Source organism: Somniosus microcephalus, chromosome 9 (genome assembly GCF_052327205.1).
Source record: "Somniosus microcephalus isolate GS21.2 chromosome 9, FLI_Smic_1.0, whole genome shotgun sequence".
NCBI lineage: Eukaryota > Metazoa > Chordata > Chondrichthyes > Squaliformes > Somniosidae > Somniosus > Somniosus microcephalus.
In genome coordinates, this window is record NC_140995.1 from 234295619 (window position 1) to 234311426 (window position 15808).

General features: G+C 43.8%; 2 protein-coding genes across 3 annotated transcripts in view; one reads left to right on the forward strand and one right to left on the reverse strand.

Moving 5' to 3' along the window:
• The window catches only part of aida (axin interactor, dorsalization associated), a 65611-nt gene extending 51479 nt beyond the window's left edge, over window positions 1–14132 (forward strand). For both annotated transcript variants that reach the window (XM_085998027.1, XM_085998028.1), the window contains 4 exons: window positions 10688–10810; window positions 10899–11021; window positions 11662–11779; window positions 12991–14132. In XM_085998027.1, coding sequence (XP_085854153.1) covers window positions 10688–10810; window positions 10899–11021; window positions 11662–11779; window positions 12991–13087 — 461 coding nt within the window. In that variant the 3' untranslated portion in view covers window positions 13088–14132. The remainder of the gene's footprint in view (window positions 1–10687; window positions 10811–10898; window positions 11022–11661; window positions 11780–12990) is intronic.
• Window position 14133: 1 nt separating this feature from the next.
• mia3 (MIA SH3 domain ER export factor 3) overlaps window positions 14134–15808 on the reverse strand; it is a gene marked incomplete at its 5' end in the record, with an annotated part of 69386 nt that continues 67711 nt past the window's right edge. Inside the window, 3 exons of the mRNA XM_085998243.1 lie at window positions 14134–14863; window positions 14977–15133; window positions 15643–15714. Coding sequence (XP_085854369.1) covers window positions 14649–14863; window positions 14977–15133; window positions 15643–15714 — 444 coding nt within the window. The remainder of the gene's footprint in view (window positions 14864–14976; window positions 15134–15642; window positions 15715–15808) is intronic.

Here is a 15808-nt window from a genome sequence, read left to right on the forward strand (position 1 = left end):
ACTAATATTTTCTGCCCCATGGTATTTCTCAGCTCTACCCATACAGATTCCACATCATCAGAGCTAATATCCTTCTTTACTATTGTGTTAATCTCTTTAACCAGCAATGCTACCCCACCTCCTTTTCCTTTTTGCCTGTCTTTCCTGAATATTGAATACCCCTGGATGTTGAATTCCCAGGCTTGGTCACCCTGGAGCCATGTCTCCGTATTCCCAATTATATCATATCCGTTGACATCTATTTGCGCAGCTAATTCATCCACCTTATTACGAATGCTCCTCGCATTAAGACACAAAGCCTTCAGGCTTGTTTTTTTAACACTCTTAGACCTTTTAGAATTATTATTTACTGTGGCCATGTTTGATTTACACCCTTGATTTCTCTGACTGCCACTTTTGCTTTTCTCCTTCCTGTCTTTTGCTTCTATCCTTGCTTCCCTTTCCTCTGTCTCCCTGCACAGGTTCCCAACCCCCTGCCATTTTAGTTTAAACCCTCCCCAACAGCAGTAGCAAACACTCCCCCTCCTAATAAATTAAATCAAATCAATACCACCAATTACACTACAATTAAATGATATACTCAAGGGCCCTTGTTTAGTAGCACTCCCCGCTACACAACAGAGACCTTAGAAACTATAACCACAAAAATTTAAGACCGTCTAAACTTTATAAACTATTAACCTTAACTGTCAAACTGTAGAGTATTATAAATACTCACCTGGCCGTACTCACCCTATCGGCTGCTTCCTCTTGCCTGTGTCACTTTTTGAATTGTGACGTGGCTCTGGAACGTCGCCGCCGGTCTATGAGATTGGTAAGCCTCTGGAAAAAACCCACGAAACTGAGTATACTCACCGGCTTCTCCCGACACTGGGGCTCTGAAAAAACCGCGAAAGTGAGTATAAATACTCACCGGCTGCTCCCGACACTGGGTCTCTGAATAAAAGTCCGCGAAAGTGAGTATAAATACTCACCGGTTTCTCCCGACACTGGGGCTCTGAAAAAACCGCGAAACTGAGTATAAATACTCACCGGCTGCTCCCGACACCGGGCCTCTGAATAAAAGCCCGCGAAAGTGAGTATAAATACTCACCGGCTGCTCCCGACACTGGGCCTCTGAATAAAAGCCCGCGAAAGTGAGTATAAATACTCACCGGCTGCTCCCGACACTGGGCCTCTGAATAAAAGCCCGCGAAAGTGAGTATACTCACCGGCTGCTCCCGACACTGGGCCTCTGAATAAAAGCCCGCGAAAGTGAGTATAAATACTCTCCGGTTTCTCCCGACACTGGGGCTCTGAATAAAAGCCCACGAAAGTGAGTATAAATACTCACCGGTTTCTCCCGACACTGGGGCTCTGAAAAAACCGCGAAAGTGAGTATAAATACTCACCGGCTGCTCCCAACACCGGGTCTCTGAATAAAAGCCCGCGAAAGTGAGTATAAATACTCACCGGTTTCTCCCGACACTGGGGCTCTGAAAAAACCGCGAAACTGAGTATAAATACTCACCGGCTGCTCCCGACACTGGGCCTCTGAATAAAAGCCCGCGAAAGTGAGTATAAATACTCACCGGCTGCTCCCGACACTGGGCCTCTGAATAAAAGCCCGCGAAAGTGAGTATAAATACTCACCGGCTGCTCCCGACACTGGGGCTCTGAATAAAAGCCCGCGAAAGTGAGTATACTCACCGGTTTCTCCCGACACTGGGCCTCTGAATAAAAGCCCGCGAAAGTGAGTATACTCACCGGCTGCTCCCGACACTGGGCCTCTGAATAAAAGCCTGCGAAAGTGAGTATAAATACTCACCGGCTGCTCCCGACACTGGGCCTCTGAATAAAAGCCTGCGAAAGTGAGTATAAATACTCACCGGCTGCTCCCGACACTGGGCCTCTGAATAAAAGCCTGCGAAAGTGAGTATAAATACTCACCGGCTGCTCCCGACACTGGGCCTCTGAATAAAAGCCCGCGAAAGTGAGTATAAATACTCACCGGCTGCTCCTGACACCGGGTCTCTGAAAAAACCGTGAAACTGAGTATAAATACTCACCGGCTGCTCCCGACACTGGGCCTCTGAATAAAAGCCTGCGAAAGTGAGTATAAATACTCAACGGCTGCTCCTGACACCGGGTCTCTGAAAAAACCGTGAAACTGAGTATAAATACTCACCGGCTTCTCCCGACACTGGAGGGAAGGAGCCTATGAACGCAGCACGCTGCATGGCCCAGTGTGCAGTGCTGCTGAAGTCTCCATCCCGCCTGCTGCCGATTGCGCTCCAAGAAGGAAGTTGAGAGCTTGATTTAGCGCTCCACTTCCTTGGAGCACAAATGGTGAATTTTTCAAAAGTTTGAAATCATTAGCGCCTGGTGCTAACTTTTCAAACTTTTAAAAATGAGCGCCTCAAATGGGATGATAGTGAATTTCTGCCCCAATGTTTCAGAAGTACGTGTGTGATTGTTCATTCCATTGCAGTCTGCATCATTTTTGGATCTTAACATGTCTGAGGCATCAATAGACAGTTGGACATCGTAAAGGATGAGGCGTCCAACTTGGACAGCTTGTCAATATAATAGATATGAAGTTGTAGTGTTACATGTCACTAATATATCTCATTCAGCACATCTGGGAACAGAATGCTGTTATCGCAACAACCCCCCCCCCCCCCCCACACCGAACCCCTGAAATCTGCTTTTGACTCCTTGTATTCAACAGTGAACTCTTTAAAATGGACGCAGGAGACTGTACAAAGTTTCAGGATTCTAAATCTAATGCTGCTCCACTAACTATAGGTAAGCTCTGTAACTGGGAAAATTGGACGCATCCAGCAACCTTGAAGGTGCTTCTGAACCAGAACCTATGTAGTGTCCTTCATTGTATCTCCGCTTATTGAACTTTACAGAACAGGTACAGAAAATAATAAAAATGGCTAATGGAATACTGGCCTTTATATCTAGAGGACTAGAATACAAGGGGGTAGAAGTTATGCTGCAGCTGTACAAAACCCTGGTTAGACCACACCTGGAGTACTGTGAGCAGTTCTGGGCACCACACCTTAGCAAGGATATATTGGCCTTGGAGAGTGTGCAGTGTAGGTTTACCAGAATGATACCCGGACTCCAAGGGTTAAGTTACGAGGAGAGATTACACAAATTAGGGTTGCATTCCCTAGAATTTAGAAGGTTAAGGGGTGATCTGATCGAAGTTTTCAAGATTTTAAGGGGAACAGATAGGGTAGATAGAGAGAAACTATTTCCGCTGGTTGGGGATTCTAGGACTAGGGGCATCGTCTAAAAATTAGAGCCAGACCTTTCAGGAGTGAAATGAGGAAACACGGCTACACACAAAGGGTGGTAGAAGTTTGGAACTCTCTTCTGCAAACGGCAATTGATGCTAGATCAATTGTTAATTTTAAATCGGAGATTGATGGCTTTTTGTTAACCAAGGATATTAAAGGATATGGGCCAAAGGCGGGTATATGGAATTAGGTCGCAGATCAACCATGATCTCATTGAATGACGGAACAGGCTCGAGTTGCTGAATGGCCTCCTCCTGTTCCGATGATGTTATTATGCTGCCTCGTTCAGTCAGGGATTTGTCTAGTTGAACCCTGGAAAGTAGCTACTGCAGGAGGAAAATGTACACCAGTTCCCTCAGGGAAACTCAGCCTGCTGGGAACAGGAGTAAGTCATTCATCCCTCAAGCATGTTCTGCCATTTAATTCGATCATGGTTGATCTGTACCTCAACTCCATTTACTTGCTCCATATACCTTGATAACCTTATTTAACAAAAGCTCTATCAATCACCGTCTTGAAAACTCCAATTGACCCCCAGCACCTGCAGCCTTTTGGGAGAGAGCATTTCACATTTTCACTACCATTTGTGTAAAAAGTGCTTCCTGATTTCACTTCTGAGTGGTCTAGCTCTAATTTTAAGATGGTGCCCCCTTGTTCTGGATTTCCTGTACCAGAGGAAATAGATTCTCTGTATCTACCTTATCAAATCCTTTTTAGAATTTTAAAGACCGCTATCAGATCACCCCTCAACTTTCTAAACAGGAAATACAAACCAAGTATGTGCAACTTGTCCTCATAATTTAACCCTTTAAGCCCTGGCATGATTCTGTTGAATCTGGGCTGTACCTCCTCCAAGGCCAATATATCCTTCTTGAGGTGTGGTGTGGGCCCAGAACTGAATGCTGTACTCCAGATGGGGTCTTACCAAGGCTCTGTACAACTGAAGCATAACTTCCCTTTGTATTCCAGCCCCCTCGAGATAAAGGCCAACATTCCATTAGCCTTTTTGATTACTTTTTGTACCTGTGGCTTTCAGTGATTTGTTTACCTGCACACTCAAATCACTTTGGTCCTCCACAGTTTCCAGTCTCTCACTATTCTGATTTGACTTTCCAGGATTCAAAGTGGATGACCTTGCACTTCCCCACATTGAACGCCATCTGCCGTAGTTTTGCCCACTCACTTAATCTGTCTGTGTCCCTTTGTAACTTTTCTTCAAAAGCACCTCCCAAACCCGCGAACTCTACCACCTAGAAAGACAAGGGGAGCAGGCGCATGGGAACACCATCACCTGCAAGTTACACACCATCCTGACTTGGAAATATATCACCGTTCCGTCATTGTCCCTGGGTCAAAATTGTGGAACTCCCTCCCCAACAGCATTGTGGGAGCACCTTCGCCACACGGACTGCAGCGGTTCAAGAAGACGGCTCACCACTACCTTCTCGAGGGCAACTAGGGATGGGCAATAAATGCTGACCTTGCCAGCGATGCCCACATCCTATGAACGTATTTAAAAAAAACAACAACAAAAAAACTTTCTGCTAACATTTACACAACTTACTGTGCCTTCTAATTATAGAGTCATAGAGTTATACAGCACAGAAAGAGGCCCGCCGGCCATCAAGCCCTGTCTATTCTAATCCCATTTTCCAGCACTTGGTCCGTAGCCTTGTATGCTGTGGCATTTCAATTGCTCATCTAAATGCTTCTTGAATGTTGTGAGGGTTCCTGCCTCCGCCACCCTTTCAGGCAGTGAGTTCCAGATTCCGACCACCCTCTGGGTGAAAAAGTTCTTCCTCAAATCCCCTCTAAACCTCCTGCCCCTTACCTTGAAACTATGCCCCCTGGTTATTGACCCCTCTACTAAGGGGAAAAGTTCCTTTCTATCTACCCTATCTATGCCCCTCATAATTTTGTACACCTCAATCAGGTCCCCCCTCAACCTGTCCAGTCTCTCTTCATAGCTGAAGCGTTCCAGCCCAGGTAACATCCTGGTGAATCTCCTCTGCACCCTCTCCAATGCAATCACATCCCTCCTATAGTGCGGCAACCAGAACTGCACACAGTATTCCAGCTGTGGCCTAACTAGCGTTTTGTACAGCTCCATCATAACCTCCCTGCTCTTGCCTTCATTAGCCGAGGCATAGAATATAAGTATCCCATATGCCTTTTTAACCATCTACCTGTCCTGCTGCCTTCAAGGATCTATGTACATGTACACCAAGGTCCTTCTGATCCTCTGTCCTTCCTAGGGTCCTACCATACATTGTGTATTCCCTTGCCTTGTTAGTTCTCCCAAAATGCATCACCTCACACTTTTCAGGGTTAAATTCCATTTGCCACTGTTCTGCCCATCTGACCAACCCGTCTATATCGTCCTGTAGCCTGAGGCTTCCCTCTTCACTATTTACCACTCCACCAATTTTCGTGCCATCTGCGAACTTATTGATCATACCTCTTCCATTCATATCTAAATCATTAATGTACACTACAAACAGAAAAGGACCCAGTACCGATCCCTGCGGTACACCACTGGACACAGGCTTCCAGTCACAAAAACAACCTTCGACCATCACCCTCTGCCTCCTGCCACTAAGCCAATTTTGGATCCAAGGTGCCAAATTTCCCTGGATCCCATGGGCTCTTACCTTCTTGACCAGTCTCCCATGTGGGACTTTGTCAAAAGCCTTACTGAAGTCCATGTAGACCGTATCAACTGCACTATCCTCATCCACACACCTAGTCACCCCCTCAAAATTCAATCAAATTGGTTAGACATGATCTCCCCTTGACAAAGCCATGCTGACTAACCCTGCCTCTCCAAGTGGAGACTAATTCTGTCCCTCAGAATTTTTTCCAATAATTGCCCTACCACTAATGTTAGGCTCACTGGACTGTAATTCCCTGGTTTATCCCTACTACCCTTCTTGAACAATGGTACTACGTTAGCTGTTCTCCAGTCCTCTGGCACCTCCCCTGTGGCCAGAGAGGTTCTGAAAATTTGTGTCAGAGCCCCTGCAATCTCCTCCTTTGCCTCACACAGCAGCCTGGGCTACATCTCGTCAGGGCCTGGGGATTTATCCACTTTTAAGCCCGCTAAAACCGCTAGTACCTCCTCCCTCAATACTAATTTGTTCAAGTATATCACAATCCTCCTGCCTGATTTCTATGTCTACATCGTCCTTCTCCATAGTGAACACAGATGCAAAATATTCATTTAAAACCTCACCTACATCTTCACACAGATTGCCACTTTGGTCTCTAATGGGCCCTACTTGTTTCCTGGTTTTCCTCTTGCCCTTAATGTACTTATAAAACACCTTGGGATTTTCCTTTATTTTGCCTGCCAGTGTTTTTTCATGCCCCCTCTTTGCTCTCCTAATTTCTTTTTTAAGTAACCCCCTGCACTTTCTATACTCCTCTAGGGCTTCCACTGTTTTTAGTCCTTTTGTATCTGCCAAAAGCCTCCCTTTTTTTCCTAATCCATTCTTGTATATCCCTTGACATCCAGGGTTCCCTGGGCTTGTTGGTCCCGCCCTTGACCTTTACGGGAACATGTTAGCGTTGTACTCGTCTCTATTTCCTTTCTGAAAGACTCTGTCTCGCCTGAAGATTCTATACCCCGGAATATTCAGCTGCCAGTCCTGCCCCTCCCTCAACCATGTCTCTGTGATAGCAACAACATCATACTCCCATGTGTTCATCAACACCTTCAATTCATCTGCCTTACTCGCAAGATTCCTTGCATTAAAATAAATGCCATCCAGCCTTGCCATACTCCCTTGTGCCGTTACATATTTGCTCTGCCTTCCAGGCTGACTTGTTTTTTTTCCTCTATATTTGGCTGTGTATCACCCCCTACTATAGCTCCACTCTGTATGCCATCCCCCTGCCAAGTTAGTTTAAACCCCGCCCCCCCCCCCCACCAACAGTACTAGCAAACCTCCCCGCAAGGATGTTGGTCCCGTTCCGGTGCAACTCATTTGACTTGTACAGGTCCCACTTTCCCCAGAAGCCGACCCAGTGATCCAGGAAACTAAAGCCCTCCCTCCTGCACCAACTCTTTAGCCACGCATTCATCTGCTCTATCCCCTATTCCTATACTCACTAGCATGTGGCACTGGGAGTAATCCAGAGATTACAACCTTTGAGGTCCTGCTTTTTAATCTGCCACCTAGCTCCCTAAATTCTTGTTGCAGGACCTCATCCCTCTTTTCTACCCATGTCGTTGGTACCAATGTGAACCACGATCTCTGACTGTTCGCCCTCCCCCTTCAGAATGCCCTGAAGCCGTTCAGTGACATCCTTGACCCTGGCACCAGGGAGGCAACATGCCATCCTTGAGTCACGTCTGCGGCCACAGAAACGTCTATCTGTTCCCCTTACGATAGAATCCCCTATCACTATTAGTGTATCTGCAAATTTGCATATACAACTCTAGTCCTTCAGCAAGTCTAATATATATGGTGAAAAGCTAAGATCCCAGTACAAATCCCTAAGGAATACCACTTGTCACATCCTGCTAATCGAATAATTCCCTTTATTCCCTACTCTGACTCCTACCTCTCAATAATTACCAACCCATATCAGAAGGCTACCCCCAATTCTGTGTGCTTTAGTGTTTGCTAATAATCTCTATGCAACATCTTACCAGTTGCATCTGGACATCCATATGGACAACATCCACATGCACTCCCCTATCCACCATATTGGTGACCTCAAAATAAAATTCAGCTAACTTAGTCAGACATGCCTACCCTTCACAAATCCATGCTGACACTCTGATCAGCTTATACTTGTCCTAGTGCTCAGTCTCCCTGGCCCTGATGATAGATTCCAGTACTGATGGTATGCTAGAATGCCCTTAACCAATGAGCCAGTCTCTCTTTGAGCACCAGAATTACCCATCGGTGACAAACTGCGAGGGTGATGGATCTCATCCGACTGACAGCCACATGGTGAAATCTGTATTGCAAACCAGACCTTTGTGCTGCAGACTGAGGGTCAATAGTTGTGACCTTATTTAATGTAATTGAAACTCCAATAGCAGTTTAGATAGGATCTTTAAACAAGGATGGCTAATTGTTGTCTTCATGATGGATAAGATAGGTTGTCATTGCCATTTGAACCTCTAGCTGATGAATGCTGAAAGCCAATAGTAGTAGTCTTCCCAAATAACCTGTGGTCTGTGGTCACCAGAGACTGAAACAGAGGGTACGTGAGTTGGTGCAGGTTCAGGTTCCATTCTGGGCTGATGGGTTGGGAGCGGGGGGGTGAGTGTTGCAGTGTAATGGGCACGGATTCCTCTACTTCCCTTTCGTCTTAAAACATTGGTTCTCATTTCTTCATAGAAGTGTAGGATAACCTGGCTACTTTGATTGAAAGGACTGGTGGAGATATGCTCACTTGACCACTCATTGGGTAAATGCATCACTTAAGGTGTACCTGATCCAAATAAACCAGAAATATCCTGGGTTTGATGCAAAATTGACCTCTGTGTTCCTGACCAGAGGAAGAAATTGAGCATTCCTGATATTTCTACTGACTGCCACTTGAAATTGCACACATAGAACTGTGGTGAGGATCAGGCTTGGCTCTGATGTCTCCCCATAGTTAAATGTCTTACCAATACTTGTGCAGAATGACCACTTCAGCAGAGCTGCCACTGCTGTGGGACTGTACCCCAATGTGGAAGGAGGGGAGGACAGTGAACTCATGAGGGTGATAAGAGATCACGGGGATTAAAACTAAAGTCAGTTAAAGGGACACTGCCTCTGGTAGTTGTGTTTTACCACAATATGTGGACTGTAAGACCAATGAAAGACTATTGCTAAATCCCAGGTTCAATTCCTACACCATATGTGTGATGTTGGTGTATTTACATCTCAATTTCTGCTTTTAATAAAGATGGGAAATCTTGTTTGTACTTTTAAAGCAGTTGCAGCACTGATTATACTTAGTGTGGTTTTAGTCAGATTCCCAAAGCAGTACTTGCATGTACAGCTGCCATATCAGTGAAGTTAATGAGACAGTATGCTGTCATGACTCATAATTGTTCCTGACCATGGGCATCTTCAAGCAAAGCAATTAGTCAGAGGCCAAATATCAAGTACAAAATGTTAAAAATGCTTTTTGGGAGTAAGGAGTGAGGGCATGTCTCGTCTCTTTTTCTCTCTTCCCCGCCCCCGCCCCCAACTTGAGTCAGAAGGATGTGGATTTTTCCCTCTCCAGGGTTTGAGGTAATAGTCTAAGTTGGCATTTCAGTGCAGCAATGAAGGCGCTGTCCATTGTATGAGATGTTTAAATGAGACCCTGTCTATCTGTTCTAGTGGTTCATTCCTCGTTTCCCAAGCAGCAAGTGATGCAGTGGAGGTCATTACAACACGTTAATCCAGCCAATCCACACTAAGACTTTAGCATGCATTTAATACAAATACTATTACAACTTGCATTTATATAGCACCTTTTTAATGTGGTAAAACATCCCAAGATGCTTTCTGAGAGCGTAATCAGGCAAAATTTGACATTGAGCCAAATAGAGATATTAGAACAGGTGACCAAAAGCTTGGTCAAAGAGGAAGGTTTTAAGGAGCAACAAAGGAGGCTTAGGGAGGGTTTTAAAAAGCAGCATGAGGTTCCTTCACCCCAGCATGGTTCAGTGGATACATGTGTTGCCCTAGTGTCATGCTGAGCCATACAGGCCAGCAAAATCCCAGGTTTGATCCTTGGACTCTGCTGATCTCTGGCAGCTGCTGGCATGCTACTGTTGACCTCAATGTCCCTGAATGAGAGAGAAATTAGCCCGACTCCTGGAAAGAGAGCATTTGTGGAATTTGCCGGTTGGGGGGAGAAAACGGGATCAGAGCTGGCTGTAACCCACCCCCCCTCCCCCCAAATGTCAAATAGCCTGCTGACGATGTTTAGACTCGTGCATGAAAAATGGCACTTAAGCAAGGTACTGGGTTAGAGTCAGGACCCTTGGAACTGTACTTTATGATGGAAGGATGCGAGTACTGATCCTCAAATTGGATTTTCAAGAAAGAACTTGCATTTATGTAGCTCCTTTCACAGCCTCAGGGCATCCCAAAGCACTTCACAGCCAATGAAGTCATTTTGAAGTGTAGTCACTGTTGATTCCAAATTGCACACAGCAAGGTCCCACAAATGGCCAGGTAATCTGTTTTGGTGGCATTGGTTCAGGGCTAAATGTTAGCCAGGAGAAATCCCCTGCTCTTTAAATAGTGCCATGGGATCTTTTACATCCATCTGAAAGACGCAAGTTTAAGTGAGTTTTATTATTGCTTTGTTTGTTCAGAATGTTATACTGCTTAATTTTACACTAATGCCACATGAAATCACTAGAATTATACCACGGTAATGTTTGTCTTCAGGTACTCTACTCCCACAGCTACCATCAGAACCAGGCATGGCACTGCTCACTATAAAAATAGAAAAAATTGGGCTCAAGGATGCAGGACAGTGTATCGATCCCTACGTAACGGTCAGTGTGAAAGGTAATGCAAAGGGATTTTTTAATGGATTTGGTGTTCATGTAGTTCTGTTTGCTCAAAAATGACTAACACAATAACTATAATCACACAGATGTCAATGGGGTAGATCTGACCCCTGTGCAAGATACCCCTGTTGCTACAAGGAAAGAAGATATGTACGTACACTTTGCTGTCGATGTGGAAATCCAAAAACACATCGAGAAACTGCCAAAAGGTGGGTCACCTTAATTTCCTTCCTTGAAGGAGATCTTTTTACATAGTGCACGCGGCACTACTGGAGAATATCCTGGCACCCTCCAAGAAATGTTTAGTACACAGCAAACAATGTAATATTCAGATTAGACTGTAGGGGGTGAGGCTCACCAACAGTGTGTATGGGATACCTGTCGCAGCCCTGTTAATTAAATCTGGAGTGACACATTGGCTTGTGTGTGAGAAATTACTGCATTTTACAAAAACCCAAGTGATTGCTAAATGTGAGAAAACCATGAATCTTGAAAATCAAATTGCTATTTACTCAATCTCGCACTAGAAACTGGCATGAGCCTATGCAATCTCATTTCACGACAGCGGAAGTTTCATTTTGTTAGGCTGTTTGCCTTCCACCTCTGGGACCTGGGTTTGAATTCAATGGTTTAACCAACGACAACACTGCCTTGTCTTTTTCCCCCCCCTCTCCTTCACATTTTTAACACTAGACCATCCAAAAGGTGTAATGTAATGTTGAGCTTAATACTTCTATTGTACCAGTTTAGTGATATTTGTCAAACATTGTGAGACACTAGAGCCTCCTATTTAATTGTTTCTAACACATACTCATAGATCAGGAAATATGTCTGCCTTTTCTTTTACAGGAGCTGCTATTTTCTTTGAATTCAAACATTACAAACCCAAAAAGAGGTTTACAAGCACAAAGTGTTTTGCTTTTATGGAAATGGATGAAATCAAAGCTGGAGAGATAGTTATAGAACTGTGAGTATTGGAGAATTTAACATTTCTCTCATTCTGTACCTATTCACATGTTGGAAGATAATCCATGCTTTTGTTACCTCTAGACTTGACTATTCCAACACTCTCCTGGCCGGCCTCCCATCTTCTACCCTCCATAAACCTGAACTCATCCAAACTCTGCTTCCCATATCCTAACTCTCTCCAAGTCTTGTTCCCCCAACACCCCTGTGCTTGCTGACCTAGCTCCAGCAATGCCATCATTTTGATTCTTGTTTTTGAATCCCTCCATGGCCTCACCCCTCCCTCTCTCTGTAACCTCAGATCTCTACACTCCCCCAATTCTGGCCACTGCGCATCCCTGATTTTAATCCCTCCACGGTTGGTGGTTATGCCTTCAGCTGCTGAGGCCCTTGAATTCCCTCCCTAAACCTATACACCTCCTCCTTTTCTAAGACACTCTTTGACCAAGCTTTTGGTCATCTGTCCTAATATCTTCTAGTGTGGCTCGGTGTCAAACTTTTGTTTGATAATGCTCTGGTGAAGCACTTTGGGATGTTTTACTACGTTAAAGGTGCTCTATAAATTGTTTAAAACCCTTTCATTGTCATAATAGAAGCAGATACAAACAGGCATGCCTATCTTGGTTTTTTGCCTGTCAGGTGTTAAGTTCTATCTGTCAGCCTGAATGTAGAAGCCCAGTGAAGTGAGCGAGTCCTAGAGCTCTGCTCATCGCTGTTGAACTGAGCATTTGGTGCAGGGTTTCCTTTTATCTGAAAGGGTTGACTAATTTTTTTTTTAAAGGAATTATAGGACTGTAATAATGGCTGCTATTAAACTAAAACCAGGAGGGGGGGGGGGGGGGGGGAGTCTAGGCAAGTAAGTGTCAGTAGGTTATTGACCATTGGGTGACATCAACTTGTGCACTTTCCAACAGTGGTCGGATAGAATATGGCCCATGCGGCCCATCATGTCTGTGCCAGCTCTTTGAAAGAACTATCCAATAAGCCCTGTAACATTTTCCTTAAGTATATATCCAATTCCCTTTTGAAAGTTACTACTGAATCTGCTTCTACCATCATTTAAGTTGGTGCATTCCAGATCATAGCAACTAGCTGCATAAAACAAAAAAAGTCCTAATTTCCCCCTGGATTTTCTGTGTCCTCTAATTACTGACTCTCCTGCCAGTGGTGGTGTTAAAGATTTCTTAAATGTTCTCTAATCTTTCTGCTCAGATACAAAAAGCCAACAGACTTCAAGAGAAAAAAGCTGCATTTGCTGACCAAGAAACCACTGTATCTCCACCTCCATCAGACACTGCACAAGGAGTGATTTGCAATGTGTGCTGCAATACATGAACAGACATTGTGGTAAAAGTGTACAACAGCAGGATTGCAGTGTAGCACATCTACATCCAGTACTTGCAATAAGAACATTGTTCAGTATCCCATGAAGACAACATCTCAAGTCCAAGCTGCTGCTGGTTAACATTGCCATTTTATATCATTTTAGTCATTGATTAATCCTGGAACATTGGCACACTGACTGTTCACAGTAACATGCTCAAGAATGAAAGACCTACACTCTGTGGTAACTAATGCAGCACTTGTTAACTTATTTAAAGCTAAACTGAAGGAACTGCTGGAATGAGCTTGGCTAGCCTTGCTATGCTGGTTTAAGGCAGTAGATTTCTGTAGTTAAGTGAGGAAGGGAAAAATCAAGTGCACAAATGAAGGATCTTAGCTTCTGTGTTTTGATGTACAGGTGAGTGTGGTGAATGTTATGTAGTGGTACTTTTAACAAAGACCCATCTGGCTGTTTGGAAACACAACAGTCACTCAAATGCTTAGCTAGAAATGTATTTGAATGTTTGGCCAAAGCTCTTGTATTCTATGTCTAATCATTGCACTACAACAGCATGTAGCACTGTTTTTTGCCTTTGTACATAACTGTCCAGCATCCTGTTCATTAACACTTGTGGAGTTTATAATGAAGATTCATCATATATAACATGGGTGGGGGACCAAGACAAAACACTTTTGATTCATACTGTGCCAATCTGTATATTCAGTAACCATTACCAACAGTGACTTACATGTAATAGAGGGGCCCAAGAACAGCACTGAGGAATGTTCATTGACAACCCAGTAATTTTAATCTTTATTAATAAATTTTCTTAATAGTAAAATAAGTTACATCTGGCCTTAATTGTACAGGGTGTTCCTGCCTAAACAGAACTCAAACTAAAAACAGGCTGGCTGAGACATAAATGGATTGTGTATGAATATATAATCAGGCAGCTCTCTTAATTAGTTGATATTTCCACAGGAAAAGTTTTTTTTTGCAACCATTTAAAATAAAAGGCCTCAAAACACTGGTCACAGATTAGCAAACAATTTATACCACTACACAAGAGACACAGGTACCCTAATATTGCACAATTAACTCCTTTGATTGGCAGAGTGGCTACCTTTTGACAAACAGATGCCAAGTAAAGTTTTCAAAGCTGTAACCAGCATTTGTTATACTTAATTATTTGCGAATCTCATCCATGAATGCACCTATCCATTTCCAAAAGCAGAAGGTACAGAACTCCAGTAGTCCAAGGGTTTTCTGGCTGAATATAAATCGGTGACTGTATCTGACCCTGTCACACAAGGGTAAAAAAGTGAGGGGATTCTCCATAAGCCATTACATTTTAAACATGTCCTATAATCAGACTGTTGCTAGTAAAATTATTCCCAATTTCAGGGCAATGAAAACAAAATAACTAAGACCCATGGAATACTTTAAGGATTCTTTAGCAAGTCCTTTTTACATACATTGAAAAGTATAACTGCCTGAGGTGGGTGATCAATCAAGTCAAAAGTCTGGCCTCCTAATGCCTTTAAAATCATCGCCGGTTGTCTGGGCCTGGTGGATATTCTCGGCTGCCAGGAGGTGGTGTTGGACCAGGTAGAAGGTTCCTTGGTCCATGTGGATACTCTCTTGCACCAGGTGGGAAGTCTCTCAGAACATGAGGTGGTGGTAAGAGCCCAGGAAGAAAAGGTCTGTGGCCTGGAGGTGGGAATGGGCCTGGTGGGTAGTCTCGGAGAGCTGGAACACGCACTGCAAAATACAAGATAAAACAGGAGTCAGACTGACGGGACCAGTCATGAGGCAAGTTAAAATACTGTAAATGTAAACCACACCAGGGGGTGCTTAGAATAAGTTAATCCTACCTAAATGGTTCTGTGTAAGTGGGACAGGTCCATAGGTGCCTCTGGATGGTGGAGGAGGTCCATGTCGGGGCCCCGGGGCAGGTATTCCACCAACAAGTGAATTCATAATCGGTGTCCCAACAAAAGATGGTGGAGCCTGAAGAGTATTAGCATTCACCTGTAGTTTTAGTTTGTGGGGGGGGGGGGGAAAGAAGAGAGATTTTAAAAACCTCAATATTCACAAGATACACTAATTTCGTAAACCTCAGTTTTGAGCAGCATATAGCCAGAGAGCAGTAGGTCCTCCGAGCAGATGGCCTGTATTTACAAGATTGTATCCAGTTACATCTAAGAAGCAGTTAGCTTTGTGAAATATAAGACATTCACAAGCCAGCAAATGTAACCCTTAAGATTGAGTTCAGAAAAATAAGCCTTAGATGCAACATTGATAAAAATGAAAGTTTAGTTCATTTGACATGCAAAATTGACTGAAGCACACAAACGGCAGTCATTTCTTCAAATGCATTTTGAACTGACCTCACATCTTCAAATGCATTTTGAACTGACCTCACATCAAAAAAAATACATAAGTACCTGGTTAGTTTTATTAAATGTGCAAATTTTTACTAAGCACACACACAGATGTGAAGTTTGAAATTCATTCAATCTCCTGTTGCTAGTACTCACTGCCTTTGATTGTTCAGAGATGGGTGGGTTAGAGAAAGATAATAGCTCTTCAGGCTGATCAACAGTGTCTTGCTTTAGAGAAAGTGAAGAAATTAAATAGAAAATAAAGTGAAGTGTAAAATAGTAGCAAACCAATTCAGTGTGAAACTTAACCTAACCAGATTAC